This window comes from Chlamydotis macqueenii, chromosome 2 (genome assembly GCF_036417535.1).
Source record: "Chlamydotis macqueenii isolate bChlMac1 chromosome 2, bChlMac1.mat, whole genome shotgun sequence".
Lineage (NCBI taxonomy): Eukaryota > Metazoa > Chordata > Aves > Otidiformes > Otididae > Chlamydotis > Chlamydotis macqueenii.
The window spans coordinates 126,540,852-126,560,663 of NC_141557.1; the positions used below are offsets into that span (position 1 = coordinate 126,540,852).

Sequence of the window (19,812 nt, forward strand, 5' to 3'; positions counted from 1 at the left end):
CTCACTGTGTGGTCCCGTGGTAACTTGCTCTCCCCTTTCATGAGCAAACATCCAGAGGGGCAATTCCCTGCACCAGCGGGTTAGCACGCCCACATCTCTGAAGGACCTCAGCAAGAAGAGCTATGAACCAGTACGGCATTACTTCAAACCAGCAGTGTTCCCTCATTCTCAGTATTCACACTTAATGGTGCTCCAGTAGGAAATGAAAGCAACAATCCTGTCATATGGTGGGTTTGTGGTAGTCACTTTTTTATGTCCGCTACTTAAAAGACCGTTTTCATGCCAATCAGGCCTTTTGCCACACACTGCTGGTCAGATTAGCACAAGCGCTGCCCGCTGACCTGACCTGTAAGCACTGGGCAAGTACTAAATACAGGGATGCTGCTGGAAATTACTTAGCTACCAAGATCTGTGCGGTCTTCATGCCAGGAAGAGACAGAGCTGCTAGGAACTTGATCCAGATAGCAGCCTTCAGATACTAATGTAATAAACAACTTCCACCACGACAACTGGCACAAAAATATGGTAAGAGTGTGCATCTGCTCCATGATGTTTTTGTAGCTCCAGACAACTTTAACTGCTTTAATGGCTCTTAATTTATTCCACAGGGGAAGATATAATTCTTCCAGCCTAGTGCAACATGCACATAAATGAATTATAACATGAAGAGATTTTAAAATAATGTAAATTCTGATGTGGCACACGCACCAGCTTACAGAGGTAGAGCTTGCTCTCCATGTTTTAACCAATATATATGCAAAGTACTTCAAAGTTACATCAGCTTTTTTCAACCCTATTGTAAACCTGCACATAAAGCAGGCTAAACAAGTAGAGTATTGCCTGCTGCATGTAAACTACAAGAAACGGGACAATTTATTTTTGTAACAGCTTTATATTAAGCTTTAGAGCAGGAATCTTAACAGCCAGTCTCACCCCTGAGGCTAATTAGATGCTGTACCTCACTGAAGAAGTCTCCAGTGACCCCGCCACTCACCCCCTTTTGCCAAATAATGTGCTCTCAACTTTTCCTGAAGAATTACAATCAAAATCTGAGATGGGTTAAGAGGTTACTCTCATCTCCATCTTCATTTATTGTCAGTCCTTAATTTTAACAAATAGATTTGTTCACATTTTAGGAACTCATAATAATTAGGTACAGAAGAAGAAACAGGAAATACTGTATGGTCCAGCCTTCTACAAAACGAATACAGCAAGGAACGCTGCTGCTAATTTTTATTAGGTATGTTTTTGAACTCCACTAGTTGACAGCTGGAGCGTTGTTCACAGGCAAAAAAAGGAGCATCCACATTTTATTTTACATTGCAGGCAGTTACAGGAGTACTTCACACTTGCCAGTTTGCATCTGCCTAGGTATTCAATGTTTTCTTCCGAATTAGCCCCACGCAGTAGTCTCCCCATTGGCTCACACGGCCTATGGCAAAACTCAGCCACATCAGCTATTTCTGTACGGAATAAGCCATAGGTGACTGTGGAGTGGGAAAGCTAGAGTATATTGTATTTCACAGTACTGCAGAAAGCTTACAGTGCTTTGACAGCTGTTCACAGAGGCGCAGTTACGAGCCTCAATTTTGCCTCTACCTATCCCATCAGCATTTACTCTTATTATGAAGAAACATGGTAGTGATTATTCTATTATGCTGTGCACGGCTATAACTCTAGGGCAGTTCAGGAGCTTAAACCACGATGTATGCGGTGGCTTCCTTGGCAATCGAGTACTTCACAACTAATGCAACCCAATATCAGTGCTCTGTCTCCCAGTTCAGCTTCTTCTTGAAAGCTTCTAATCTTGCAGTAATTTTTCTTTTTTTTTTGTCATCTCCTTAGGTCAAGAGTGAATGGGCTTTGTTATCCATAACCTGATCTCTGAAAAAGTACAAGCATAAAATTAATGACTGTGTGCTGTGTCTTTTTTTACTTTTTCAAAACAAGAGATTTCTCCAGAAATGCTGATTCTTCTTACTTTCCCTAATGAAATATGACCTACACAGTACTAGTTACTAAAAAAAAAAAGCTAGTGTCAAAAAAATTCCCCTAAGAATGAATTTGAGACAATGTCCTTCAGTAGTTTCTAGTTACTTTGACAAAAACTTTGTTTAAAATGCAAGCATGTTCTAAACATACACAAAAACTCCATTGTGATATGCAGCAAACGTCTCACTGTGACTGGACATTTGCATTTTGTTAAACTAAAGATGAGAAAAGATGTACTTCTAATACCACAAACAGCTTAAAAGAATGTCAGAACATTTTAAAAGGCACCAGCACCAGGCAGCAGTTGTATTTTGTTTAGTTATATTATCCTTTATTATTTTACAATATATTTCAAAAACTTTTACAGATGCCTTATACTGTTCTACAGAGCTGCAATACTGTCATAAAAGCACACCTACAGACCGAACACACAAACAAACTGTAATACCTACTGGTATTGAACCATTAATATCCAAAGGGTGTAGTCTTTTAGTAAATAGATGTGCAGTAATGCAAATGCAAACAGATGTTAATGCAGAAAAGGAAAACTCTGCATTCATGGCTATAGAACAGAGGACTTTTCAAACACATTTGGTACTGTAACATTCTAGACAGCAATATGAGTAGTATTACATATTTAAAGCAATACATGCCCTGAAAAGCCTGTATTTTCAATCTGTGCGTGTAAACCTGAATCCAAAATAAACTAGATATATTAAAAAACATGAGACGTCTAGTCTGCCAACAAGCTTTTGTTTCTTTTTTATCCTAGAATGACAGTTAACTTGGGTGGGTGAACTCTGACCTGTATTATTATTTTACATTATCATTTTCTCAGCATTTCTGTAGTATTATGAGAGCCCGTGAACTTTTTTTTTATTCCTTGTGCATAGGCACAGGAGAATAACTTTGATGCATTAAATTTTTTTTCTGAGTCTCCAAGTGGTAAATATAATTAATATTATAGCAAATACATTATCACAAAAAAGCATTGTATACTGAAGTTTATAACATTATTTAAAGTTCTCAGCTGTATTTCTCTCGTGCAACAAAGCAGTGGCACTGAAGTTTTCAAGCACTGTGTATAGACTCCTCTCAGGCACACAGTGTTTACTAACAGCTCAGATACAGATTATTCTCTGCCTACAGGAGTTTTGCTTTTATTATCACTTTTGGTCACAGAAATTACCACGAGATCTTTAAACCTATACTGTCTGTAAGTATCAAGGTAAAGCCAATTGTTTGCATATGTTTTCAAGCCTATCCAAACCGATGTACTTTCATGGGAGTCTCATTAAATACATTAGGAGGGAACAGTAATTACATATCAAATTTGTTAGGTAAAAAAATAAAAAGGGTTAGAGTAAAAATTTATGAGTCTGGCACTGTGGCAAAAGAGGCATTCAGTTCTGCTTCATTCTTTAAGTTTAAAGTTTCAGTTACCATTAAATATTTGCTAACAGTGAACACCATTTCTTAAGCAAATACAGTCTACATCCCTCTATTCTCTGCAGACAGAGCTGCAACGGGTCATCACTACGTTGAACCACAGCTTTTTTGCTACAGTCTTCCCAGCTAGCCTAGACAGCTGTCAGTGGTACGTATTAGTTATATACACCAGTCAGTCACACCCATCATTACAAATATGTTCTAGTTTATTTACTGTACAATGTATGTATACATATTTGTGTTTATTCATCCCTTATTTCTTAATCTCAAGCACTCCAGTGGTTAAGGGCAGGCTGGAAAAAAATTCAATATACATAAAAGGGTTATAAATTTCAAGTCTGTAGTGATTCTAGTTTAATAGCAACAGGGGAACGTTGTGCTCATGCTGTTTACATGGCTGGCAAAAATAAAGGCAAAAAAACCCAGGCAGACTATATTTTTCTCTGGAGTAAAAATCTAGAAAATTAAACAAAATAACATTAGTCCAAAGGGATGCAGAAATAAAAAGGGCATTTTACTTAATGCACAGCTAGAGCTATTAAGAATTTTCTTTCACAGAGGCCCTGAGACTTGAGTTAAATGGATTCTCCCTATCATGTGTTTCATGTGAAGTCAAACTTAAAGCTCTAGACGCATGAACATTTGGTATATAACAGTGGACCCATTTTTAAAAAGTGAAGCAATAAAATCTACATGAAAAACAAATGAAAGAACAATTTGGAGGCCTCTGTCCTTTGACCTCTGCCCTATCAGGCTAAACGTCCAATAAAATGTAAAATGCAGCATACACTTGCTTAATCTAAAATTTTTGTGATGATTTATTGCAAATTGCACTTGGCAGTTCACCACACCAATGGAAAACTGGCCCCCCTGTTGGTTCATTCACACAGTCTTTTAACACCAAATACAAGTCACCAGTAGAAAGATCTCGATAGAAAGTTTGCTGCCGTGCTGAGCCAGCTTGCTGCCCCTTCTGGATGTGACCCAACACGAGACACTGCTTTGTCCTGTTCTTTAGTAGGGCTTTCATCTTCTGGTAAATATTCAGGTAGATCTGTATTCTGCTCTACTTCCACTGGAGCATCTTGGAACGGAACCAGCACCTGATAAAACACAATGGATTAAAATTATGTCAGAAGTTGTAACTTAAAAGAATGAAAGTTACACATTCAGGATGACAGGCACGCATGCTGTGAGACTCATCCCAGTCCCTCTATACAGCAAGAACATTAATGGAATATACTACGCTTAGATGATACACAAGAAAAGTTTTGGCTTAACATGGAGGAAAAAACGTCAAATAAAAAAAAAACCATAGCCCTTTTACTATAGTTGTGAAATAAAACCAAACCACTTCAGCAACTGTAGTAAAAAAAAAAGTTCACTGTTATCTTTTTCATATAATTAAGCAGAGAAACAATTACAGTATTTTTGTCCTTCTTCTAAAGAGTAAGTTTTGTAAAACTGTTCTGTGGATACATGTCCTGACATTGGATAGCCTTTATTCTCCTTGTACTATATGTGTAGCACTCCCACTAAGAAAATTTTGCCTGGCATCAGAAGTTATGGGCACAGAGGTGCTGGTATTAAACATGCAGCCAAGACAAAACAATTGGTATTTAGAAAGATGCACATCCTACCTCCTCACCACTTTCACTTTTCACAACTTGCTGTGCCTTCATAACTTTGGTTGACGCTATTGCTGTTGCCAATGCCTGCAAGTACACAAAAAAGACCAAGAGCTTCAGTGTGTCAGAATGCAATAATGTGAGGATCTGGAGGGTTATGGAGCACCTACCTCTGCTTTTAAGTCTGAGCGAATTCGGACCACGCACCTTTGAACAGCCATTTGAAAGGTAAAACTAATAACACCTTTAATTTTCAACAAGGCTTCTTCACAAAGATTCCTTCGAGACTAAAAAACAAACAAAAATCCCACAACTAAAGTACTTGCATAACACACCATGTGAAAATGCTAACAATTAATTGTTAAGGAATTCCTGTATGTCTGAGGGCAGGTGGTTACTCAACAGCATTTTTGTAAAAGGCTTACATTTTAGTGCACAAATATTAGACTCTCTTGCCACCAAAAAAAAAAACCCAACAAAACAAAACCCACAAACCACAAACTAAAAGAAAAGAAAAAATGCTTACACTTTAGAAGTCAGAGGAGGATGGAATCAACTGTAAATAATTAGACAAAAGTGCTGAAAAGCAAAGAATGTTTTTCTCCGTATGATCAGCTAAACAGTCCCCTCTGGTTAAGTTCTGATTGACTGAAGTGCTCATTGATGAGTAAGTAGTTAGTGTTTAAGTTGCTATTTATCAGACACCTTGCCTCCATACTGACTGAATGCATCAAAGCAGCTGTTACATCTTTCAGCTGCTTCATCTGTGGCAGCTCACGGACATCATTGCACAGCATAAGCTTAATTCTTACTTCAAAGGGAAAATATTTAGTTGGTAACCCACAGAATGTTATGTTTAAAGCAAGTGACATCGCCTACTGTGCTGTAACATTACATTGACCTGTACTAGTTGCATCTGTTCTATAGTATCTTAGAATGTTCTATTATATTTTTTCTTTTTAATATTTGCACAAGATGGTTGTAGCAAAAAGGATTAAAATACACTTGGAGAGACTGCTAGCACAGAAGGAGAGGGGGGCAGTGGGGGAAGAAAAGATAACACTGTACCAGAAATGAACTGACAACCTTACGCAGGTTCAAAATAATGATGTATTTAACTTTTACTGCAAGTTTCTGCAAGGTGTTAAATAATAAGCTATTTCAAAGTATATTTATATTAGTTATCAAATAATTACTGGTCAGTACTTGAGATACTTCCATGCACAACAAGTAAATTAAATTCTTTTGCTATCTGGAAGAACTAACCAAAGCAGGGTTGGTTTTTTTCAGCAGTTTAGCATATATATTGAAACAATTCATTTGTGTAAGTTTAGGTATTGAAATAATTAACATTTTCAACAGTTTAAAAAACAACATTGCTGGATAGGCTACATTTCTCATTCACAGGAAATATATGATGCAAAGATGATAGGCTGCCTTGCATGAGTGAAAGTCAAAACTACTTTTGGATACAAGAAGCAATGGATTCACAGCTTATTAATCTACACAAATAATTTATGCTTACATGGGTGTATAGCAATTCTGTGACAGAATTTGGCTTTTTACTCTGAGATCCCAGGTAGTTTCTTGCACACTTTGTAGTCTAGCAAGTACTCCTGCTAGACTACTGAACATTGATTACCATACTCTAATAAATACTACTAACATGTACTGCTTTATTTTTTCTTTTTTTTTTTTAAAAAAAAAGCTCATAATCAAATTTAATAAGTTAAAATAAAAACATATGACCCCACGCTAAGCAACAACCGACCTTTCCCCTCCCTTTCTGAAAAAAAAAAAAAAGAAAAAAAAAAATCAATGTCTACTGTTTGAGGTTTCAAAATCCACAAGCATTTGTAGGATTTGCAATCATTCCTAACAGCAGCTTCTTGTTTCAAATCTAAGTGACAAAACACAGGTAAACTGAGAACACTCTATTTACAGCCCTGCATTTACTTATCATGCCTTTTAACACTCATACGTGCCACTTAAAATTCTTTGCTAGCTAAGTGGTGACTAGACTGTTGAATGAAACTAAGTTGCTTTTATTGACCACATCATTCATCATCCTCCCAGTCCCAACTTATCCTGACGTTTAAAACAGCATTACAGGGATGTTTAACTGCTGGGTGGGCACCTGGAGTATCACTAACATTTCTTTAATCATCTGAGAAATACAGAGCTATGTACACTAGCCATCTCCAGCCAGTACACGGTCAGGTTTTCCTTTTCTTCAACAATGAGCTAAGGAAAATGCTGGCATGCTCAAGGCAGCTACAGAAGCCTGTAGTTTTTGCTCTCTGGAGCTGAACATCTAAATATCCTACACTTTTTCAGAATACCTTTGCCTCAGCGTTTAAGAGAGAAACTCCACAAGTCTCGCCAAGTTCCGTTTGTGAAAGAACACATACAAAAACTTTTAAGATAGAACCAGACTACAGTCAGAATATCTAAACTCACAAAGTAGACATGGATTAAATTTCTTGCTTGGAGATACCTGTGAACAAACAAATCAACAACAAGCTTAAAAACAAAACAAACTTAACAGGAGACAATTGACTGGACTGAATTAAAAAACCTTTAGAGTACAAAAGCCAATGGTGTTGACAAAGCACTGCCTTTCTAGACACAGCAAGGGCTGGAAGGAAGGACAAAACTGTAAAAAATATTTACTCTGTATAAACTGAGCTAGAGCAGCATGTTATTTCTAAAGGAATTAACTATGGTCTTATGAAAACAGTACGACGGATGTGCTGTTGATAAACTGGGCCTGTGGACACGCTTACTTGGCAAAATGTAAAGCAACAAAGCAAAGGATCAGGTTTGATCAGTTAAAATGGGTACAAAACTGAAGATACAGAGTCCGGAGGGCACTTGTGGATAACATGCTTAAACAGTCTACATGCTGTTTGGCAGCCGTAAAAAGGCAAACATGGCCCTGGGGTGTTATCTACAGGGGTATGGTAGATAAATCCGTAGAAGTTATTCTGACATTACATAAAGACTCAGTGAGACCTCATTAACTCAAATGCCATTCTGGTCACCACAGTAGAAAAGATCTCACAGACAATGAAAAGATGTAACAAAACCAGCTCAAAGAAAATACAGCATTTCTAAATTAAGAGTAATAAAAAAAACCCCAAAAAACCAAAACAACAGTATCTGAAATCTCGCATAACTAAAAGGAAACTTTTTTTTAGTTTATCACACCAGTACAACCGCAAGATAACCTTAAGTGAAACTGCTGAAGGTACCTTGCTTATTTCATTCTTTCTTAAGAAAGGAAAGAAAATTAGAAGTGGAAATAGAACAGATTTTTTAGAGTAATTAGAAAGCCATCAAGGAAACTACATTAAAATATCATCTTCAGATATTCTGAGTAAGTTCATTTTATACAAGATTTTCTATCTATCACGTGATTCAAAATGCAATTCACAGAAATTGCTTACAATTGATGATACCACACAAGTAGCCTGAATACGTTATTTTTGTGGGCAAAATACATCTCAGTACAGCATGCTTTAGCTACATAAATGCTGCAGGTTTCCTTACCGAATCATCAAGGCCATCTATATGCAAAACCACTGTCTTGGCACGCTTATTTGTGCTGCCGAGGAAAAACTGTGCTTTCCGTCGACGATAATTCATCTCATTCACACTGTCCACATCTGACATGCTGGAAGACTGAAGGATATCGTAGACTTCAGAAGCTAAAAGTTTAGTCTCCCCTGGTGTAGTGGTCCTTAAAGAAAAAAAAGGGATTAAGATTTGTAAATATTTGTTTTTACATTAGTACTTCAAACAGCTGCTGATTATGTCCTTGCAACTGGAATACTTCACGTGCTGCAGAAATATGATTATACTGTCAATACACAGGGAAAATTTTAAAAGAGGAGAGAAGAAATTAGGTAGAACTGTTTCCTTTCCCATACTCCAATTTTTATGTCGATCTGTTAGTTCTAAAATTCTAATATTCTAATATAAACAAGTGTGTTCTCATATAACACAAATACGGTTTACATCAGTTTGACAACTACAAACAAAACACTAATAGATGCTCAGTACACCACTGTTACTTTGTTCGTTTTTTTTTTAAACAAAAGATCTCCAACTGTTTTATATGATTCATTTCCCACTTTCCTTGTTACAAAATAAAAATAATTTCTCTGTAGAACTGTAATCTTTCCAAATGTTTTCTTCTCCAAAGTTACTGAGTATCAAAAGGAAAGTGGAATGCCAGATTTTCTTGAAGAATCCAATGGCTATCCCTGATTAAGCTAAAATTTATGTAAAGAACTATATAACAGCATTTTTAAATAGGAAAAAATGTAGATAATAGCCCAAATATATTAATTTCTTATGATTAATTAAAGCTGATTTTAATAAGGTACTAAAATAAATCTGTTGTCCAAATTCAGCTCTGTTTTAATTATGCCAGCGATTTAAAGCTATGTGCAGAAACAAAATTATTACCACATCAACTTGCAATTAATCTTAAAATGATGAATGACAGCTTTGCTGCTTTGTTTAGCAAACACTAAGTAAGTAACAAGTACCTTTAGATTTTTTTTTCCATTTGACTTCCTTAATTACCATACATGAAACACGTTTTCTATCCTACCATATGGACAAGAGAGAACACTGAAGCAACCATGTTAGGAGCTCTCAACTTGTGGGAGTCCCAGCTAGCCTTTTTTTCTTTCCTTCTCTGCACCTTGTTTTGAACAGCATCCATTTGGAGAGGAAAACGTGAGTTCTTGTGATCATTCAGTACAGTGATAGCATTCAAATAAAAAAAAAAAAAAAAGAAAAAAGAAAAAGGGAAAAAAGAAAGGGGTAATAAGCAAACAACCAAGACCTAAAACAGCAAAGCATTTCAGTATATGTTCAGTTTTAAATACATGCTTATGTTTTGCTTTCCTACAGTGAAAAAAATGCTTATGTTAATTCACAGAAACAAGTGATGGGAACTCCAAGATTTTCATTTCAACCCTCCGTAATTTATTAGATAAAGTAATAGAACAGAATAGATGATAAAGCTGTGCAAGTGATGTCCTGAGGTAGTAATAAATTAGCTTGTACAAAAGTGACATCAAGATACTAAGAAATTTATCCATCCATTAGTTTTGGCAAATTCTTTCAGCAACAACCAACAACAACAATCTTGTCCATATCAAGTGATTTATAATAGAAGACTTTTTTTTTTCCAGTAAGTTTAAATACAATTAACTAAGCACACTATTGAAAATGTCACTCTGCCATCTACAGCATCCAATACGCTGTTGGTAAGAGTTTTTGCTTGAATACAATTGTACTACTGCCTCCCAGAGTTAAAAAAAAACATGTAGAAAGACAAATAAGAAATAAAATATATTGAATATTACCCATAATATATATGCATATACACATACACACACAAAAGAAAAATAATTTAAAGTTCATTCAACACGAACAGTTCAAAAAATATGTCAGCAAATATAAAATATGCAAATGCCTAGAAGTGAAAAATCAACAGTGATTTTCATACGTGTTTTGTGCTCCCAACATTACAGTTGGAAAACTAACGACCTAGGATTAACTATACTATTCAAACGATCTGTTGATTTGAAAATACAAATTTAAATCTGCTCTTATTCATACAAGTATTCTAAGATATTCCTAAAACAAGTCTGTACAGGTAAATGTTATGTGTACGCACACACACACTTAAACAAACTACTTAGATAATATTCTGTATTTTTCCAAACAGAGAATTATTACTATCTACCACTAAGTTACAGACAATAACTCTAGTTACCCTTTTTACATTAAAAAAAAAAATATCCCAAACACAAGATTTTAATCTTATAAAAAGAGAATCTGTTGCAAAATAAGCAACTGACTGCGTAATAAGAAGCTGCATGAAACTCACACACTGCACTACAAGGGCATGAACAATGGATGTCACATAAGACTCAGATTACAAAACAATCACCAATAAAGATATAAGCCTTTGTAAGTGCAATACTACACTTTCAGAAACTCAGTTAAAACAAACAAAGACACACAAATTTCCACATAAAGCCTTCTACAACTTTTAGTGTACTCATAAAATGAGTGACTACAAGTTTTGCATTAATTTCTTATTCTTTCATTGAAGTAATTTACACAACAGCTACAAAATAATAGAAACCTTAATATCAGACCAGCTATAAGAAAGTATTTTTTTTTTGTTATGATTAGGGTGTTGAAACACTGGAATAGGCTGCCCAGAGAGGTGGTGGATGCCCCATCCCTGGAAACATTCAAGGCCAGGTTGGACGGGGCTCTGAGCAACCCGATCTGGTTGGAGATGTCCCTGCTCCTTGCAGGGGGGCTGGACTAGATGGCCTTTAAAGGTCCCTTCCAACCCAAACTATTCTATGATTCTACAGTCTTTAATGGAGGAAGGGGGGGGGGGGGGAGAAATCTATTTGGAAGTAAGTATAATAAACCCTTTCTATCGTAAAACCAAGGTGATGGTAAACGCTGACTCAGTTTCTTTATTCACTGTATTGGTAACAAAGGGATATATACAACAAAACTACCTGTAAAATTAAAACATAGTAGAATAGTGAAAGGTTTTTTTTAAAACTAACACATGGGCTGTGGTTTTGTTGCCTGAAATGGGAAAAAACTGCAATCTTAAGAGGGTTGTGAGGGCACTGAGACAGGCCCTCCCAGCACCTGCATGTCAGCAGTTTCAGATACTACTGCTCACAGCTGTCTGACCCAGCTTCCTGCCACCATCAGAGCAGCAGAAGGGAACTCTTGCTCATCCTTCCGCCACCCCCATTCCCACTCTAGTATAGCACTTTATTCACCACTGAAGGTGCAGGTACGTACTATAAAGTCACTATGCAGTTAGAGACTGCGAACAGTCAATCACTGGAACAACTCCCCAGATATGGGGCAGAGTCCCCAGTGCTGGAGGTTTTCAAGATGCAATCGGACAGGGTGCTAGATAACCTCATCTAGGTTCCCTTTCCCAGGAAAGGTTGGGACCACGTGATCTTTCAAGATCCCTTCCAACCTGGGCTGTTCTATGATTCTATGACTAGTGTTCTGCTACCCTGCTAGGGAAACGGTCATCTCTAGTTAGAGCCCAGTAACAGCTGGTAAGAGTTAGTTACCACCTCTGAAAGAGGCGGTAACATCTTACATTACTTCAGCAAGATTCAAAAGATGCCTGTCAGAAATCCAAACCTTTAAATTTCACTGTCTTCTTAAATTCCTGTCATCCTAGACTGCTGCCTGTCCTTCCATTATGTTCACCCAAGGCTGCCTGTATAAGTAATACAAACACAGAATCCAACTGACATGTGCTGTATCTGTCAGAATAGGATACAAGAAATGGTTCTCATTTTCCTCACAATTAAAAATAACTTTCTAAACATGGTCCAAGTGCTGGAAAGGTTTTATTAGCATAACAAGACATTTTAAAAATTTTTAGCTGAACTTAAAGGACACGACAACTACTGGCTACAAGTCCAAAGGTGTATGGCATGTGGGTGGGGCATGCATGCTTGGAAGGAATGTGTAAGCAGCATATAGCATTGTGGCTGTACAACCAGCATATGACTTAAGTATACACACAGCATCATAAATGATAATAGAAGGGCCCCAAAAACCTTCCTAGCACAGCTGCATCTTAAGTAAAGGTAACACAGAAAGTTGTATTTCTTCCTTTAGAAAACGAACAAAGGCTGAGAAAGACTAATATAGTGGATTTTCCCCTTTCGGAGAAAGGCAAGGTATAAATGCATTTATAAATACACATAAGGGGGAAGGTGTGTATGTGTAAAAGGCCACCTTATGTTTTTAAAAGCTATATTTTATGTATTTTAAAATAAGCATATATGTACATGAACATGTGTACATTACTTACATATTCCTATATCAGAGGAAACAGATGCATCCATAATCCTGCTCAAAGTACAGAGCAGACCCTGTGCATAAGCACAGAAGCTACATGCATTACATGCATTTCCTCAGTGGCATACATTGTGCTCTGAAGACTATTAGCCAAACAGGTAACAAACATACTATAATGGCATTTCATTAGAGCATTTCTACTGAGTTTATAACCTAGAGATAGGAGGTTTTCAAACTAAAGAGAGTATCTTTCTTTGCCAGAGATTCAGTTACATCCCAGATTCTATCAAAGGAGATTTGTGTCATTTAATTCCAAAAGTCTCACTTCTACAGGGATGCTGCTTTTGGTTGTACTTGCTCCATTTGTCTACTTACTGTCCACAATAAGACAAAAAAGTTAAATACCCATTCATGAAATTTCAAGGCTCTTGATAATCTTTGAACGATCACCTCAGCCCCAGAAAGGTAATGGAACAAATTTGAAAACCATTTCCTCCAGACACATGAAGGGCGAGAAGGTGGCCAGGAATAGTGAGCATGGATTCACAGAGAAGAAGTCATGTCTGACCACCTCGATAGCCTTGTACAATGAAATGACTGGCTTTGTAGATAAGGGGAGAATAGTGGAGATTGTCTTTTGACATTGTCTCCAATACAATCCCCAAAGAGAAGCTGATGAAGTACAGGCTGTGTGAGCAGATAGTGAGGTGGACTGAAAACTGGCTGTGTGGCCAGGCCCAGGAGGTGGTGATCACAGCCATGAAATCTAGCTGGGGGCTAGTATCTAGCGGTTTACCCCATGGGTAAATACTAGGTCAAATCCTGTTCAGTATCTTCATTAACAGTCTGGATGATGGGCCAGAGGGGACCCTCAGCAAATCTGCAAATGACACAAAACAGGAAGGAGTGGCTGATGTGCCAGAGGGAGCTCAACAGGCTGGAGAAATGGGCTGACAGGAACCTCATGCAGTTCAACAAGGAGAAGTGCCCAGCCCTTCACCTGTGGAGGGACACCCTCAGGCACCAGCACAGGCTGGGGGCCACCCAGCTGAAAAGCAGCTTTGCAGAGAAGGATTTGGGGGTCCTGGTGAACATGGAGTTCAACTTTAGCTGGCAAAGTGTCCTTTCAGCAAAGAAGGCTAATGGTATCCTGGGCTGCATTATGAGGAGCATTACCAGAAGGTAGAGGGAGGTGCTTACACCTTATAATAACAATTTAGAAACTTTTCATACAAAAAACTTAAAAAGCCAATAGTTTACTTGTTCAAACATGACACTGATTTTTAGGAAAACAGTGCTGCAAGTCTTCTCCTTAATCTATTTTACTTAGCACAATAATCGTATTCAGTAAATTTAGTATAGAGCCATAAATGAGAACACACAAGAATACCAAAGAAATATTTTAATCTCAAGTCATTTCACAACATATAAAAATCTCAATGTATATAAGCTCACCAGAGAGTTCACATTTTTACTCTCTCTCTTAACTAAATCTGACGTAGCTCAAGAGTACTCATTTTGTAATCTAGGGACCAATTTCAGCCTTGTACCAATGACCTTTTTCCCCAGGGTTGCTCAGAAATAAGAGAGCCAAAGACAGACAGACCATTCTCAACTTCTAGCTTAGAACCGGGCATCACTTACACCTTGGGATACCTGGAGAAGAGCTACAGCTCATTCCCTGCACGAGGCTGAGAAACCTCTGAGAGGAGGGTAACTGGAGGTAGACTCTTTATCATAGAACAGCCCACTCCCTGGAACTCTGTTAAGCTCCAAGCAAGGGAAATTATATACAAGAACAATACATCTGCCATACACCACCTATACATATCACAGACACTTTCACACATAGCATGTCTGTACTATATTTATTTTTAGTATGCATGGCCCCATAAGGAAGGGGGCATGGCATACAGCTTTACAGCTCACAGGAAAAGGCCAAATTACAGCCAATCAGAAAAGCTGGATGTGCATTGTATGGCTCATCACTATACTCTTGCTCTTGAGTACTTGGGAAACCAACACAGAGAAAAATTAGTAAGAGCAGGTCTGTAAAAGCACAGAAAGCTGACAGTGGTGAAGGAAAGATTAACCCAACCCACAAAAATAGGGAAATAGATCTCAGCCTTTTAAAGTCAGTTCAGGTAAAATTTCCTCTATTGACATCTCAAGGAGTTCACATACTAATTGAAAAAATAGTACTTTAAAGTACATATCTTTAAAATAAAAAAAAAAATCCACCACACAATTCAAGTCTAACAAATATGAAGAGCTTGAAGAATAAAAGCGTCTTCATTATCCAAGCTCAGGCTCAGATATTTGGCAAGACATCGGCTAAATCCCATACTAAATAACCTATTCATAAATTAAAAGTAAAAATAACTCTCATATTCAACTTGGTCTTATCACAGAAAAATTCTAAGCGAGTCAATAAATGTAACAAAAGATGGAATGCATAATTTTTTCTTCAAAATACTAGTTTGTGAGACTCCATTTCTACAATGATCCAAGCACCTTTCCAAAAAAGCCTGAGAAAACTTATGATTACACAGAAGCAGATATTTTCACTTGATCCCAATGCTTTTCATACATGCAAGTACTGCCCCTATAAGGCAGAACTAGTATTTTTCCCTAGGATCCTAAGCAGTGATATTTTCAACCATCATTTTATTTCCATAATGAACCTCTTTCACTGCAATAAACATAGTATCCTATATGACACAAAAAGCACAGGTAAGAATTTAATGGACTGGCATGAATTCTATCTAAATACATTGTTGGGTAAACAAAGCTGTATTAGAAACCTTAAAACATATACTTTAGTAGGGATTTATAATTTGATTTAATTACAGTTAAAAACGCCTAGCAAATAGGTATTTGTATCAAGTATGCCTTAACACCGCCGATGTATTGGTTTCCAGGTGACCAATTTATTTCAGAGCCCATTCTTGCTATATTTAAAGCCAGAAATTGTCTCTAGCAATAACTGAAGGGAGCAGTAAGCTGCATAGAACTGCTACATTCTGTAAGAGGGGAGTGGGAAATCACTAATCCTCGATTCTAGAAGTAAGACACAGTGATTGACATGGTTTTGATGAAAACTTTGAGCATGAATGACAAGCCTAAAGAAAGAGCGTGGTATTAGAGAAAAAGCAATCTGTTTCAAGACAGTTATCTGATCTGGCTTTTTTTCTGGCTGTTCTGCTCCAGTGCCAGGGCAAGATTCTTTCTTATCTTCAAGAATGCTGCTCTTTCTTGTGGGCTTTTAATGCATTCCATGATACGATGGGCTCACAAGCATATGGCTGCTCTCCTGACTCGTTCCAGGCAACGGGCAAGTCATTTGAAAACAACCTGAAAAAGAGCATTACTTCAGCGCAGACTCTCACAGGCCCAGTTCGGTGCTATTACTGTGCTACAGTACACCTCAGTTCCCCCTAGCCCCAAAACACGCAGTAAAGACCAGATAACCTTATATAGCAACTGACAAAAAAGGATTACCACTTGCCTTCTTAAAAGCAAGAAGTCAAAATCCTCAAGAATATAGACAGCAGGTCCTTATGTTTGCCAACAACAACACATCAAGCATAGTAGTGAGTTAACAATAGGAAAAAGAATTCATAGGCATAGAATAGGAAAAACAAAAGAACCTGTGGAGTGGGCAAATTTGAAGTGATACGCTGAGCTGCAGCACTATGAATCTCCAAATCCCAAAACCAAGCAGCTGGACTGCTCAATGAGCCTACGTACAGCCTGAGACTCCAACGGTATCAACCGTGTGCGAGCTGCATGTTACCTTTATTTACTCCAAGGTTGTCACACATCAAGAAAACAAGGCAAGGTCAGACAGACTTTCCTAACATGCTTTCTAGACCTGCAACGTGCCTGTGACTTGGCAAGTCTTCCAGACTCTACTCACACTACTAGCTGTGACAATTTGACCAGGAGACACTAAACTAAGAAAAGTTTGGAACGGCATGAGGAAACCTGATGTCTTGAAGTTGATTTTGTACTAAAGAAGAGATACCTCACTGAAATTAGGAGTGAGAATTGGATTTCCCAGTGCCACTTCCACCTCAATTTAAGTCAAATGCCTACTGATCCTGGAAATTTAGAGAAACCCCATATAAATGTTGGGACAATCTGAAGACTGCTGAAAACCAGGAAAAGTCTGAATACTTAATAGAAGTTGAAAAACTGAGTAAAATCATGGTATAGTACCACTAACTGCTGTAAAATCAGTGACTGGGATGTAATCTTAAACATTTTGCAAAGTGAGTAATTACCCATGCTTAGAACAGTTCCCTGATTCATCCTATTGTCCTTTGATCACAAGAAGAGAACGAACTTTCAAGAATGGAATAACAGATTTGAACATATGCCATATGTTTAACCCAGCTATTCATCCAATTTTGTTTAACTCTTGCTATTTATATGCTAAATGGAAGATCAACTTTTGATCTTCCACAGCTTGGTATCTACCATATGGACATATCCTCCAACTCAAAAAAAAATTAAAAAAAAATAAAATCAAGGACTGTTACTCAACTAAACTCAAAAAGCTTCAGAGTAGCATTTGCTAGACAAGAGTCTGCATAACAGACACAAACTCCATGTTGAATTTCACAGTAGCTAGTTCCAACATCTTGCCTGCTAATGAACAGTAATTATTTAATGCATTTATATGGCAGAAATCATGTTTATTATATGGCTTCAACAAATTGCATCAGGGTTAAAAAAAAAAAAAATCTTAAGGATAGCAACTCTCTCCAGTCCTTTCCAGTGGAAGATACTGCCTTTAAAAAGTCAGTCCTTTCTGGAAATAATACTGTAGGAAGAAGTATTAATAGTGCTGGAATTAAGCTCTGTACTGAAGCATTTTAGGAACTTCTTGAAGGAAGCCAAATACCACTGCTTGTATTATCAGCATGCTAATAGCATTAAGTATATTGTATAGTAATACATGATGATAGCATATAATCTGGAAAATCCTTTTATGTCTTAAAAAAACCTACAGTTTATTGTAATTTTGAGAAGTAAGTGTCATCTGATTATTTCCCTGAAATCTACTGAAAAAGTGGAAAAAAAAAAAAAAAAGAAAACAAAATTTAAACTACAGCACCAGCTGGGACCAGAGCAAATCAACATCAGGTTTAGTCTATGCAGGCTTATCTGCATGTAAGTTTTGTATTTGATTCATTTGCTAATACAGTTAATACAAATCAATCCAGCAGAGACTTGAAGTAAGTAGCTTTGAAAGCAACAACTATTTAAACATCTTGTTTTCATACTCTTGAATTACTTATTTCTTGACAATGGATTTTTTTTTTTTTTTTAAAGCAAGCCAGTATTAGCAGCCTCACTGCCAGCGACAGGAGCCATACAAAACAGGCTGAAGCATTCACCAAGGTTTACAAAAAAAATTGTGTGAACTTGATGATGTACTGTGTAATTACAATTAGAATGCGCTAACAATTTTAATTTGTTCCAAGTTATTACATAGGACTTCCTACCTGCAGAATTCAATGGAATCTTGTAGAAAAAGTCGTTTTGCAGCACATGTCACCATATCTAAGCATAAAAACACATTCCTGGATAGAAATATATCTAATTCAGAAAAACATATTCATTTTGTATTAGTTGTTCCGGAGTAAAATTAACTTTCTTTTGAAATAACAGCTCCATTCAAAAACTGCTAATGAAGACTTTCATAATTAGTATTTTTTGAGGAATTTCCCTTGGTGGCACTTACTGCTTATATTACTCAAATGAAACTATGTAAAGTGCTAATCACACATCAGCACCTTACTACATTTCTTGCTCGAAGAGCATCCCAGGGAGGGGAGGCAGGAAAAAAAAAAAAAAACCACCAACCCAAAAACCAACAAACAAAACAAAACAAAAACGTAATCCAGGTATTAAACGTATAGTTCAATAGAGAAAATATGCGGGTGCTTAGCATGAAGGTCAAAAACCAGAGACAAGCACCACCTGTGGACAAGCTCACTGTAAGCCAAAAGCAGACATAGGATACTGGCAAGGAAAGATGAGCAACTGAGAAACCTCCCTTTTCAGAGATAAGTAGCTCTAGCCCACAATACTGTCAATCTGCACCTGCGATTAAATACTTCACAACACAACTTGCTGCTTTTATTTCAAAGCATCTTAAGCCTTCTTTGTTCTTTATTTTAGAAAGCTGTCAGAAAAAAAAAAAAAAAAAATCAGCATATCAAAGAATCTACCTCAGCACTTTTTTTTGTAAACTCAATGGTAACCAGTGAAGGTCAAGCATTTATAAAATGCTTTCCACATCAGCTGATGACAAGATTTATCGAGTGCTAAGGCACCCTGCGTTGCCATTGCTATTCCTGACTCTTCTGACAATCCACTTAAAATCTCTTCCCTCCCACCTCAGTACTGAACACCACCACAAAAAGAGAAGGTATGAGAGTATTTTTTCCCTATCACACAGTCAGCAATTAGTTAAAAATCAATCCAGATTATATTATTTTTAACATATCAGAACATTGTGCCACAATCTGCAAATCATTTCCTTTTTTATATTCAAAATCATCATGTTTCTCAAGAGTCCTATATTTGGTTTAATATAAAGTCTGCAAGAAAAAAAAATACAAAATAAAAACACCTTAAGCTTTCTGAAATACTTAACTCCCTGCTCCAGACAAAGAAGAAACTAGCTAATAATTAAGACATTGAGCACAAAACATTTTCAAAGGTATGCATTTTTATTATATTTTATACATTTTTATTATTTTATACTTCACACACTTTTTTTCAGTGTTCCAATGCGTTGGGGTTTTTTTTTAATTCTGCAATACTCATCGTATTT

The 19,812-nt window shown here is 36.9% G+C and overlaps 1 protein-coding gene across 3 annotated transcripts in view; it reads right to left on the reverse strand.

The window, feature by feature from the left end:
* Positions 1–3,629: 3,629 nt before the first annotated feature.
* The window catches only part of ARMC1 (armadillo repeat containing 1), a 31,386-nt gene continuing 15,203 nt past the window's right edge, over positions 3,630–19,812 (reverse strand). For 2 of the 3 annotated variants that reach the window (XM_086740875.1, XM_086740876.1), the window contains exons 4-7: positions 8,622–8,811; positions 5,240–5,356; positions 5,082–5,156; positions 3,630–4,544 (exon numbers count right to left, since the gene is read on the reverse strand). In XM_086740875.1, the coding sequence (XP_086597001.1) occupies positions 4,353–4,544; positions 5,082–5,156; positions 5,240–5,356; positions 8,622–8,811 (574 nt within the window). In that variant the 3' untranslated portion in view covers positions 3,630–4,352. The remainder of the gene's footprint in view (positions 4,545–5,081; positions 5,157–5,239; positions 5,357–8,621; positions 8,812–19,812) is intronic. The other variant, XM_086740877.1, reaches the window with a different exon arrangement.